At 39.5% G+C, this 13,767-nt stretch overlaps 1 protein-coding gene across 1 annotated transcript; it reads right to left on the bottom strand.

The window, feature by feature from the left end:
- Positions 1-853: 853 nt before the first annotated feature.
- Positions 854-5,326, bottom strand: LOC140145866 (protein FAM32A-like). Its single transcript, XM_072167560.1, has 4 exons — positions 5,242-5,326; positions 3,416-3,578; positions 2,438-2,491; positions 854-1,813 (listed from the first exon to the last, which is right to left on the bottom strand). The coding sequence occupies exons 1-4, from the start codon at positions 5,307-5,309 to the stop codon at positions 1,745-1,747; spliced, it is 354 nt and encodes a 117-aa protein (XP_072023661.1). The 5' UTR covers positions 5,310-5,326; the 3' UTR covers positions 854-1,744.
- Positions 5,327-13,767: the final 8,441 nt, after the last annotated feature.

Below are 13,767 nucleotides of genomic sequence, written 5' to 3'. Positions count from 1 at the left end.
GTTGAACCAGTTGCTGTGCTAAGTAATGTAAACACATCTCATCATTTGAAGTAATTACCCCATTCTTTACCCCCTGCCGAGATGATAACTCAAAATCTATGCATCAAATTCTAAAACTGAAATAGCAAAAAGAAACCCAGTTTTCACAAGGTTTTGAATTAAATCAAATACTGGAACTTACTTTTTTGCAACTTGCTACGTTGCGTCTGAAACCATCAGACTTCATCAGGCAACTGACCCGCTGGGCTGGTCATGTGAAACCCAGTTGTTCTGCCAATTTCAATGCCTCATTAGTCTTAAAGGTGACCTTTGGAATGAAAATGATGCCGATTTTAAAAGTTGCACCTGAACACATTGAAAATGTTGGTTTTTGTTGCCATGCTAGAGTGCCTGGTTGTCACTGGTCACTGCGGATCATCCTTGACCAGTCATAAAGAGAATGTAATGGCAATAGCTGTTTAGTTTTGAAAATGCATCTTTTTTTTTCATTCAAGGAGTCACTAACTCACTATGGCTACAAATGTTATCCAGACAAATAAGGTATCAAAATTTACAGAACTAAACTCGTTTATTGGTAATTTCAGTTTTTAAATTGTGATGTTGGGGTAATTAGAGCAGCATTTCATCTTTATACCCATATATTTTTGGCTAAGCATAGATTTGTTTTCACTCCCAAATTTAAGCATCAATTTCACATAACGAGTCATATACAGCTAGACACAGTAGCAGTGCCAGGATTTTTTTTTGGGGGGTGGGGGCAAACTAAAGTGAATTTCAGGTGGGGCAAAATCAACAAATTTTGAATGAAAGTGCTGCATAAAGTGGAAATGTTCAAAATTTTTGGGCGGGGGAGCAAGAGTTCTGGCTGGAACATTTCCCCCATCCCCCTGGCATTGCCACTGGCTAGATACCCAGGCAAATGAGGACTGGAAGATTGTGCAATACACAACTTGCCCAATGAGTTTACAACTCTCGCTTGCCAAAGTGCATACTCATACATTCACACCCCATATCCTAAAATTATAACAGTCGCTACATGTACAGTTACACAGAAAGGTTCTAGAAACAAGTCCTTACACTGTTTTTACAAATATCATCAACTTTGTTTTTTTGTGATACAGTCATTGCAAACAAGTTAGTCCTGTGACCATTTCATTAAGTTGTCCAGTACACTATAGTCCGCCTTATAATATCCCACTTGTATTCTAAAGCTCATATCATACTAGGCAATCGCAAGGAGCATAGTGTTTTTTTGGTGACCAACTTCTTTTGCTCATTGTAAAGCGATTGCAGATATCTGATCGATAAGTTGCTAGCATGCCCTAACGTCAAATCACAAGCAGTTGACTTGAAGGCAACTTTTCCGCTATGTCGCTATCCACGCCTGGAAGCTGGTAGTGATTATAAGAACGCTACCACCGTGTAATTACTGGCAATTTTTAAATCGCAAGTTGCAACTTGCTAGTAGGATGCCATAAAACCTCGTCTACAAGCATATACAGTGCTTTTGGTGAGAGCTATATTAATCCAGGCACCATCCATCAACAGAATTATAACATCATGGAGTTTGAGCGAATAAATAACCGATACAAGCTTACACAAACAAGTATTATAATTGCAAGACCAATATATTGTATTGGCATATTTTCAGCTGTGTCATATTAATTTTGCTTTAAAAACACTCTATGCTTGTAGACGAGGTTTTACGGTATGCTCTTAACCATGATGTACACAGGTCCTTGATTCACTTGGTCCAACTGACTTTAGGAATGTCAAAATGTTCTGTTAAGGAATCCAATTTGCCATTAAATTCCTGCAAGATGGGAGAGAGAGAGAAAAAGAGGAAAACCAATCAAATTTAATGTTATCATGTACATTGGGCTATATAGAAGACTTGCGAGGCCTGCTATGGAAGACATGACCTTAATCTCCCATGGGCGTAGATTTCAAATGGAATCGCCAATTTAGGTAACCCCATTTGAAATTCATGCTCCCTGTGTGGAAGATTAAAAGATCATGTCTTCCATTGGAGGTACATGTATTTCAACTGGAATAACAGTATTTTCAGATGAGGTACATGGTTAGTGCACTTTATACATGTACAAAAACCACAACAATTATGTAGAGGGGCATCAATGGGAGCTTTAATTACATCATTTACACTTACGGAAACAATGAGCACTAAACTCAGAAGCAGAATCCCTTTTACAAAATAGAAACAGGGTCTTTATAAGAGGAAAAAAGCTGAAAATGCTGAAGAACAGCGTAAAATTGGGGTAAAATGGCTCAAATTGGGCTGAAAATAAAATAATTTAACAAATAAATTTCAGGAATAAAAAAAGAGGAAATCAACTGAAAAGAGGAAAAGTTTCAGGTCTGTGTACTACTATGTGCAACCCTAGTATTGATTACCTGCCTGTATTGATTGTTTACTAACCTCGACTCTATCCTTGTGTTTCTTGGATGCTTTTTCCAGTACCCTCTCAGTTTGCTAAAATTAGAAGACAAAATCACGATTAAATAAATTAGTATTATTATAATGAGACATATAAGAGTTGACCTAATTAGTGCCTACTACAGATGGTATATTTACATGTACACATACTGCTATCATATATCTTGATGCCCTACCTGTTCACTATATCACTGCCCTTTTGTCCTTGACCTTTTTGTAAATTATGTCACTATTATCATATGTGTGGTAGTTGACATTAGTCATTAGCATTACTAGGGTGCTAGGGAGCGCAGTGGGCTTTGCATGGGTGCCAATTCAGCATGCACTAGGTGTTAGATCAATCCTGTGCTCCCTCCAAGCAGATTTAACATTTTAACTACCCGTATTCAAATTGTCATTTGGAAGACCGTTTTAAGACCGAAATTGAGCTTGATTATAAGAACGTGGTATTTGTGCAAATATTTGCACATTTTGCACGCAATTGTTTCAGCAAACTAACTTAATTTGTTGGGAGTGGCTTTTCTCTTTCTCAATCAGGATTGTAGCTGGGATATTTTTAGTGGTGGGTGACATTTGATAATATTTATCTTGCATATTAGCATTTTTTCGCTAGAATGGATCAAATTCTTGACTAATTCAATAAAATGGTGCAATTTTGGCCTCTGAGTAGTGGGCTCCAGTGCTTAAATTGCAGCTGAGTGGTGGGCTCCAAAACTGAGTGGTGGCTCTGCTGCCCACTAGAGCTACATGTACAACTCTGTTCTCAATCCTTTTATTAATTCCACTCTTCATTTATTTTCTCTCTCCATACATGTCAGCATGCTTTTATAAGATTTAGCCTGGCTTGAGTAATTCATTTGATCCTCTGGTCCCATTACAGCCCAAGTATGTGTCCCTATTATAATACATGTATGTAACAACCAGCTTAAAACAAACACCCCTACAGAAAGTACTTCTTACCCTTTTCTGCTGGACCTTGGCAAATGCCTTTTCTGCTGGTGTCCTTTTATCTGTTGTATTGTTTGACTCCCGTTTTGCTGCAGGCTCACCATCTTCACCACTCTGTCTGATCATTGAAATATTTTCTAAAACCTTTTTGGCTTCCTTCTTCTTCTTCTTTTTCCTACAAAACAGAACAACGATATATATATAAACTTCAAGCTCAACTTGTACTAATTTACTGAGACAAAAACGTACTAATTTCTATGTATATTTTGGCTACACAACACACCTTGAACACATTTCTTCTTGGGCTCTTGATGAAGGATTAGACCTTACCGGTACATGTATAAAAGCCCATCCCGGCCCCATGCATATTCTGGATCTGGTACAATATTTCCAATGCTCTTAAAGAGCCAAGCGAGAAGAAGTGTGAAGAAAGACTCCATGTTCATCATGAATGCTCACTTTTGAAAATGGTTGTGGAAAGCAAAAACATGAACAAAAGTTCTTGGTTATCATTTATAAACACATTGCAAGTTTACAATTTCTTCAAGCTAGGGGCGGGGCTATAGGGCTTTGGCGACATAACAAAAATATAATTTTAGGGCTTCCCCGTTTTCATGATAGTGTTGACAAAGCCTTTGTAAAATTTCTATTTTACACAGAAATGGTCAAACACAATAACAAATAATAAGGGCCTCCCTCACCAAATTTTGAATAAGTTGGGACGATTTACTTATTATTTTACTTGGGCTTGGCTTTATCAATGAGTAGGTATGAAAGGCAAACCTCAGCTAACACATTTGCTAGTCAGCCAAATTCGCCGCAAACCAGGGTCCAAACACAATACATATTTTACATACATTGTAGAATATTAAAAGAACAGATTTTTTAGGGAAACCTACATATGTAGGCCTTCTGTTGTCTATACTTAACTTGACCCAAGATATGATTTATGGAATTTTAGAGAAATTTTGATAGCAGTTGAGTTCCACATAGAAAAGCTGCTCAGGACTATCATGAGACTATGGCTATGCCGTTTTGTTTTGCAAATTTTGATTCATCAAATGTTGGCTGAATGTTTTGGATGAAAATTTTTGCCATTTTGAAGTTGAAATATGGTGCAAAAAATTGCACTTTTTGGACTAAAATGGCCAAATATGAGGTTAATTTGTCAGAAACCCACATACAGGCTTTAACATTGGGGGGAGGGGGATGATTGTATGGTCATCCCCCGGGATCTACGCCTATGATTTTCCTTCTTTTCTGTATGTTTTATCCCACTTTTTTTCTTCTTCGGCACTTATTGTTTTCTGTTTCTTTCTCCTCTCTTCTATTTTTTCTTCTGTTTTTTCACCGCCCATTTTCATCTTCCTTTTCTCCGCCCCATTTCTTCTTTCTTTTTCTCCGCCCGTTTCTTCTTTCCTTTTCTCAGGTCCCCCTTTCTTTTCCTTTTCCGCCTCCTGTGTTCTGTTTCTCTTTTCGCCCCCTTTATTATTCCTTCCATTTTTTTTCCCGTTTTATCCGCCCTCATTTTTTCTCCCCTTTTCTTTCTACATTCCGGGGTTTTTTTGCGCCCCTCTGTGATTGCCGCCCTAGGCGACCGCCTTACCTGGCCTAATGGTCGGAACGGCCCTGAGTATCATCAGTATGATCATGATGATGATGATGATGCATGATCATGGTCGTCTGATGTGATTGATGATGTAAGCTTAAAAGTTGTCGTCAACTCGTCATGTTTTTCGGGAAGTTCACTGAATAACACTGCATCTACAAAGACTCCGTCGAGCAGAAAACAATCCGTATGTAATCAAGCATCTTTAGGACTGTAATAAACAACTTACTTTTTATTTCCCAAGTCTCCAATTCCTTTTAATTTCAGAGCCCCTCCAGCTGCTTGATACGCCGACATCTTTGTTTACGTTGAAGCTGTACTGTACAGGTTTTAGCCACTAGATGGCGCTATTACAATTTTGAAATGGGCCACTCAGCTCAGGTGGGCTTTTCAAGTTTCATTTTACAGGTGTTACACCCCATAATACCCACACAACTTTGAGCTGTCGCCCTGTTGACAGTCAAAAAGGTATATTTTTATTAATTTTCAATAATTTTTACCCTTTTTCCTTCATAATTATTCTTGCCGCCCCTTAAGGCCCGTCCTTTTTCTTCAGTGTTTACTCTTTTTGCCGCCCCTTTATCTTCCGGCGCCCCTTCTTTTTTGCCGCCCCCTACCTTTACCCCAGGGGGCTGGCGCCCCCAAAGCCCCCCCCCTGCAAAAAAATATGCGCATGCTGGTGATAGCTAGTGACAGATGGTGATGGCGTGTGATAGCCAGTGATCGCTGGTGATAGGTGATGGCTGGTGAATGGTGGTAGCTGGTGGTGGATGGCTGGTAATGGATGCATGGTAACTTGATAACGGTGATAGCTGGTGACGGTGGCTAGTAATGGTTGGTGACGGCTGGTGATAGTGATAGCTGGGTTGGTGATAGCTCAATCAATCAATCAATCAATCAATTTATTTCATCCATTCATTATACAACAATATAATTATGATACAATAATGATGTATTTTATATACAATAATATAATGGAAAAAGCAACTATTTTTATGAAAAACGTCAATGAGATGGATGAGGACACTGCTAAACGCAGAGCGTGAGGTGCAGTGCCCTCGGCCTAAAGTTACAACATACAACATTTAACCAAAAAATAAAATACGCTCGGTACAATTTTCACTCAAAATCGTGCACTGAGTGCCTATGGACGAGATAGTGAAAGCAAGCAGTTATGGCCACAAGGCTGTCCATGCACTGGGCACACAATTTGGAGTGAAATGATAGTCTAGGTATATCACCTCAAAAATAAGGGCAGCAGAAACACGTTATTTAATGTTTCTACATGAATGACCTTTATTAAAGCATCAAAATCAAAAACCGAATTGAAATCGGTCAATGCATTGTGACGTAGTGTCAATTTTAAGATGCTCATAAATAGAATGCAAATCTGCCACAAATTGCTATAATGACAAAATTGGCACATTTCGAGATTTTGAAGGTTTATTTGGACACTTGCTTGAAAAAGCAACGTTAATTTAAGTATCACAGGTTAATTGCCTATCTTTTTTAACTTCGTCAAAGAAAACAAAATTTAAAAATCTATCATTGAATAATTATAATAAATTAACCAAATATACTATTTTAGCAATTCCGGTCATTCTGCAGACAAATAAAAGTTGAAAAAAATTACTAAGTTCAGCTAATTAATATGCAAAATTGATGCCAAAAGAAAACCGTACATGATATCAGGGTGCGGTTTTTTTCACAAACATATGTATACAAAGTTCTTTCAATTGATAACAAAAAATACACAAAAAGTAATCAATTATGCAAATTAGCTTATTACAGCTAATTATGTATTCATGATATTATTATGTAAATTAGGCATGAGTAATTTTGGTTTTTTTTCGATATTTAATGAAAGTCTTTTCATTCATCAGGAATTTGTCAAGTATGAACCTGTTATGATGTTGAGTAAAGAATCTGCAGTTTATTACTTTAATATAATACAAAAAATACAAACTTTGACATTTTGACGGTGTCTGGAATAGAATTTTCATTTTTTCTGTAAATATGGTATGTGTCACCATTGCTCAAAGCCAAATCCGAAAAGTAAAATAAAATTCATTTGCAATGAGACTTTAAATTAACATTTTGTTATCTGGATTAACATGGGAAGAGAAACGGTAAACGGAACAGCCCCTCTATTATACCGCGTATACAAAAATGGTGTGGCCTTGGACACACACAATGGCTTAGAGCTATTGTGGTTTGGAATATTACTCCCTTTAAACTCACTTAAAAAATGTTTTGTTTCAAATCGTTTTCCTCAAGTGTGCCATTCGTTGTCGACGGAAATAATTTACATGCTTAGAAAGATTAGTATTTCAGCTAAATGGTGGTAGATCTTGATTTTTCAAAAGGCCTATATTTATTGATTTATGAGGGATCTTCAACAATCCATAAAAATAGGTAGTAGCTCTTAAACGAAGCAATATTTATTTTAAAAAAAACCGATGGTAGTCACAGAAAGGTTTCACACACCATATATCAAAAATTCAAACAATTGTGATAAATAGCACATATGAGGAAATTAATTTTTCGGCATGGATGTTTGCCAAAATTGAACAACTTTCATGCGCGCGCTTTTCAATTTACTGTTATGCTTGCATGCACAGTGTGGCAGAAGTATTGTGCAGCCACTGTGACATGCCTAATGATACATAATTGGAAAATATAAAACTGATGGTAAACTAAATAATGTACCAAAAAATTAGGGTGCCGACATAAAGCTGACCTGATAGCAAGAAATGAGAGACCGTTTTAAAGTAGTAATGAAACATGAATGTAATTACGATTCACTTGGCAAATATTTTCCAAGGAGATGTTTTTTCATGTGTTGTTTAAAAACAGCTACCGAAGGTGCGCTTTTCAGGATTGGTGGTAAATTATTCCAAAGTAATGCACCTTGGATTCTGATGGTGTTATATGCAAGGCACGTGTTGGTTTGCTCAATATGGATATCACCTGCATGACGAGTGTTGTAGTTATGCACATCACTGTTGATAGTAAAATAATTTTGATCAAGTAGGTCGTTGGGAAGGAGACAATGATAAAATTGATACATAAAAATTACAATTTGAAGAATGTACAAATCATGAATTTTTAATGTTTTAAGTGTTGAAAAAAGTGGGTCAGAATGTGCTAACCAGAGTGAGTTAGTGCAGGTTCTGACGAGCTTCTTTTGCAACAGGAGAACAGAGTCACGGTGTGAATTATTATTATCAGCCCAGATAATTGCACAATAGTTTAAGTAAGGATAAACCAACGAGTTGTATAAGGTTGGCAAGGACTCAATTGGAAGAAATTGCTAACTTTTCTGATGATGCCGTTATATTTAGAGATGATATTACAGACGTGAGTGGTGTGGGACTTCCAACTTAAATTATCATCAATTAGGATCCCTAAGAATTTAGTAGTATTAACTTGACCTAATTGTTTATTATCAATCTTAACTTTAATGTCAATGTTGGGATTCCGACTATATTTACTTTTAAATATCATGTAATTAGTTTTATTTACATTTAATGACAGCTTGTTTAATTTAAACCAGTTAGAAATTATTTCAAGATCTTTATTTAGCAGGGTTTCAAGGGTATTAGGATCTTTATTGGTACAAATTATATTAGTATCATCTGCGAATAAAATAAATTTAAGCTTAGAGGAGCAGTTGGGCAAATCATTTATGTAAAGGAGGAAAAGTAAGGGACCGAGGATCGAACCCTGTGGAACTCCACAATGGATGGTATTAGCTGTGATGGCTGGTGACGGCTAGACTGGAGATCTCTAGCTAGCCTATAATAGTCCATTAGCTTCCATTATAGATCCTCGAGTCAAAGTAAAATACTCATAGCTGGTGATTGGTGACGGCTGTGATAGCTGGTGATAGCTGGTGATGGTTGGTGACGGCTGTGGTGGCTAGTGATAGCTGGTGATGGTTGGTGACGGCTGTGGTGGCTAGTGATAGCTGGTGATGGTTGGTGATAGCTGTGACGGCTGGTGACGGCTATAGTCTGCATACTTTTGCTCGATTCAGTAATTTAGATGTTGTATTTTATTGTAACTCTCATGAATGATATGTAGGCCAAATTATTAAAAGTAAAATTATTAAAGTATACATTTTCAGAATGGAAATAATGCAAGGAATCCAACTGGCATAACAGATTCCTGCAAAAAATAACAGTTTTTGATTTTACTTTACTCACCAACCATCAACAGCTATCACTAGCCATCACCAGCTATTACTAGCCATCAGCATCCGTCACTAGCCATCACCAGTTATCACTAGCCATCACCAACCGTCACCAGCTATTACCAGCCATCACCAGCTCAGGTATCACTAGTTATCACCAGCCATCCCAGATATCACCAGTCATCACCAGGTATCACAAGCCGTGACCAGCTATAACTAACCATCACGAACCGTCACCAGCCGTCACCATCTATCACCAACCAATACCAGCTATCACTAGCCATCACCAGCCGTCATCAGCTATGACCAGCTATGACCAGCCATCACCAGGTATCACCAACCATCACCAGCTATCACCAACCATCTCCAGCAATCACTAAGCATCACCAACCGGCACCAGCCAGGTGTCATCAGCCATCACCAGCCATCAGATGTCCCCAGCCAGAGGATGTTTAAAGACATTCCCATGACCCAATGGGGTTTCTGACCTTGGTATGTCTGGTTTTTGTACACATGTGGCAAGTTGACCATACTTTGCATTGGGATTGTGTGCAAATATCTGATGTTTTCATCCTATTATTTAGCATTGAAAACATTGAGACTTAGGAATAAAATTAATGCAGTGGGACAATACGAATGTTTCCTGTAAGAAAATCAAATATCAGTCATAAGTCTCAACTATTAGCTCGTTGGCTGCAGTTTTAAAATGACCATTTTGTGTGTGTGGCAATGGGGACTTTGCCTCTAAAATTAGGTTATATTGGTCAAATTTCCCAATCATAGTGCATTGTAGGAATGCCTTTAAGCCTCCTCTGGTCCCCAGCTATCACCAACCATCACCAGCTATCACTATCACCAACCATCACCAGCCGTCACCAGCTATCACCACCACCCCATCACCAGCTATCACCAGCCATCATCACCAACCGTCACCAGCTATCACCAGCCATCACCAGATATCACCAACCATCATCATCCGTCAGTAGCCATCAACAGCTATCACTAGCCATCACCAAACGTCACCAGCTATCACCAGTTAGCCATCACCAGGTATCACCAGTTATCACCATGTATCCCCAGCCGTCACTGTAATCCATCATCTCAGAAGTACAAAGTAAATAGACCTCGGAAATTGGAGGTATGAGAATAATCCCCGGGGGGTCACTCCCATTGTGGCCTGTACACCATCCGCGATAATGAAAACGCGTAAAAAGGGTAGTTTTTCGTGGGTAAGAACGATACGCGCGTAACGCGTTTAGGGTGTCAAAAACATGAAATATTGGAAAAAAGGGTAGCAAAATTGCAATTGCTAATACGCGGAAATGAAATTTAGGGTGAAATTTGATGCAAGGAATAAAATCCCTGTTTAGGGTATTGTTTTAGCCAAGGGTTAAATCCTTGTTTAGGGTGCTTTTCAAAAGTTGATTATCGCGGATGGTGTACAGACCACAATGGGAGTGACCCCCCGGGGGAATAATCATTTCAGTGCAATGCGTATATAAATGCTTCATTTGCGCGCCAACTGCTGCGCGAAGTTTGTACTTGCCGAGCACACCACGTTCTTTATGTACCAAAGCATCGACCCCCGATGCCACAGATTTGGTTTGTATGTCAAGGTTGAAGCAGTATAGCCGTCACCAGCTATTACCAACCATCACCAGCTATTACCAGCCATTACCATCCGTCACTAGACATCACCAGCTATCACCAACCATAACAAGGTATCATTAGCCATCACCAAAAGTCACCAGCTATCAACAGTTATGACCAGCCATCACCAGGTATCAACAGTTATCACCAGAAAACACCAGCTATCACCAACCATCACCAGCTAGCTATCACTAGCCAACACCCGCCATCACCAGCTATTGCTCACTAGCCATCCCCAACCGTCACCAACTATCACCAACCATCAAAATGTATCACCAGTTATCACACGCCATCACCAGCTATCACCAGTTATCACCAGCTATCACTAGCCATCACCAACCGTCACCAGTTATCACCAGCCATCACCAGGTATCATTAGTTATCACCACTTATCACCAGCCATCACTAACCATCACCAGCTATCACTAGCCATCACCAACCGTCACCAGCTGTCACAAGCTATCACCAGCCATCACCAGGTATCACCAGTTATATCACCAGCCGTCACCAACCGTCACGAGTTATCACCAGCTATCACTAACCATCACCAGCCACCACCAGCTATTAACAGCCATCACCCATCCGTCGCTAGCCATCACCAGTTATCACTATCCATCACCAACTGTCACGAGCTATCACCAGCCATCAACAGGTATCACTAAGCATCACCAACCATCATCAGCTATCACCAGCAATCACCAGGTTTTCTCAGTTATCACCAGGTTTCAACAGCCATTACCAGCCGTCACCAGTTATCATCAACCATCACCAGATATCACTAGCCATCAGCAACCCTCACCAGCCGTCACGAGCTATCACCAACCATCACGAGCTATCACTAGCCATCACCGACCGTCACTAGCTTTCACCAGCTATCACCAGCCATCACCAGCTATCACCAGCCGTCACCAGCCGTCACCAGCCATCACCAACCATCACCAGCTATCACTTGCCATCACCAACCATCATTAGCCGTCACCAGCTATCACCTACCATCACTAGCCATCACCAACCGTCACCAGCTATCACCAGCCATCACCAGGTATCACCAATAATCACAGGCCATCGATAGCCGTCACCAGCTACTACCAGCCATCACCAGCTATCACCAGCCATCATCAGCTATCACCAACCATCACCAGCTGTCATTAGCCATCACCAACAGTCACCAGCTTTTACCAGCTATCACCAGCCATCACCAGGTATCACCAATAATCACAGGCCATCGATAGCCGTCACCAGCTACTACCAGCCATCACCAGCTATCACCAGCCTTCACCAGCTATCACCAACCATCACCAGCTATCACTAGCCATCACCAACGGTCACCAGCTATCACCAGACATCATTAATTATCACTAGGAATCGCCAGCCATCACCAGCTATCACCAGCCGGCCATAACCAGCCGTCGCCAGCCATCTCCAACAATCATCAGTCGTCACCATCCATCACTGAATTCTTTTTAAACTTCTGCTTTATGTTTTCAAGTGCTCTCAGGGCCGTGCCCTTAATTATCTTTGTGAGCTTCTTTCAGCCTATGCTCCCGGAAGAGAATTAAGATCTTCTTCCGATAAGACTCTGCTTAGTCAGCCTAGGGCACATAGAGGATCTGGTTTAAATACCTTCTCTGTCTCTGGCCCGAGGGAATGGAACAAACTCCCTAAAGCCATCAGGGAGTCTCCATCAATTCCAGTTTTCAGAAAGAAACGGAAACTCACCTTTTCAGTTAGCTTCTTTCTTGTTCCTTCTGTGTTTCTATTTTATTCCATCCTTTCTTTCCTTGTTCAGCGCTTTGATAAATTTTAAAGGCGCTTTATAAATATCTTTATGTATGTATGTGTGGAGACTGCGAAACAGGCTCACCAAAGTCAATTAATTCTTCTTGTTCATTGTCATGTTGTTTGTAATTTATTCATGTAATGATTTATAATGCCACTTTGGTGGCCCAAATGTATTTGTTCATTATTGAATAAAAAAATCGTATGTATGTATGTATGTATGTATGAATGGTTGGTGCATTCCAACAGTTGAAGGATTTTTCAGCATTCTGCCTATACCATTTAAAACTTTGACGGCAATGGAGGATTTAATAATCAAGTATGCCAGATCATGGTTAGGCCAACACACTAATTCTAACCGCAAGTATGTTTTTGTCCCAAAATCATCTGGAAGCCTTGGAATCCGAAAACCATCTAGTATTTATTTCGCTAAAAAGGTGGCGTCATATGTACAGATGTTGAATTCAGATGATGATGTGGTCCGGAAGACTGCTGAAAAGTCTCTCAAACTGCACATGCAAAAAAGAAAAGTTAAAGAAACTAATGATGAAGGTAAAAACTTTGCTGGTATGAAACTGATGAAAATGGTATCATCACAAAAAATCTGCTCAAAACTAGCCATCGAGTTGGTTAAATCAAACAACGAAAACTTTGCGTATGCCATAAAGGCAGGTGAAACTGTAATGGTTTGTCACAAAGTAATTTATCATTTTATCATAAAGAAACTGACTGAAACTGAACTAAGCAACTGGAAAAATCTTGAATCACAGGGAAGACTTGCGCACCTCGAGAAAGCAGATTATGCATGTTCGATGGAGCATCTTTAAAAAGAATGGTGATTTAAGTGTCGACCTGATTAAGTTTATCACCAAAGCTAGACTCCAAATCGCTGAATCAAATTCATTGCTCCATGTAATGTTTCCTCAGGTCAACAAGTCGTGCCCTCTTTGCAGAAATCCATATGATACAATTTCACATGTAGCAAACGGCTGCATGCAATTTCGTTACAATTACATTTCAAGACACAACCGGATATCAATATCATTGAAAAGGAAATTAAAAAATACAACAGGTGTGATATCTACCGTAAAAAGATCATCTCGGGTGCCCTGATCACGAATGACGATGATG

The sequence above is a fragment of the Amphiura filiformis genome, chromosome 2, assembly GCF_039555335.1.
Source record: "Amphiura filiformis chromosome 2, Afil_fr2py, whole genome shotgun sequence".
Taxonomy (NCBI): domain Eukaryota; kingdom Metazoa; phylum Echinodermata; class Ophiuroidea; order Amphilepidida; family Amphiuridae; genus Amphiura; species Amphiura filiformis.
Note: the sequence above shows the minus strand (reverse complement) of the source record. Positions and strands in the feature narration are given on the sequence as shown.

What these genes read in the sequence shown, in the direction of transcription:
- LOC140145866 (XM_072167560.1), bottom strand. Translation starts at nt 5,309, where the DNA reads ATGTCGGCGTATCAAGCAGCTGGAGGGGCTCTGAAATTAAAAGGAATT. An exon ending in CCAAGGTCCAGCAGAAAAGG is followed by an intron (nt 2,492 to 3,415) that starts GTAAGAAGTACT and finishes TTCTAATTTTAG; the next exon opens with CAAACTGAGAGGGTACTGGA. An exon ending in AACACAAGGATAGAGTCGAG is followed by an intron (nt 1,814 to 2,437) that starts GTTAGTAAACAA and finishes CCCATCTTGCAG; the next exon opens with GAATTTAATGGCAAATTGGA.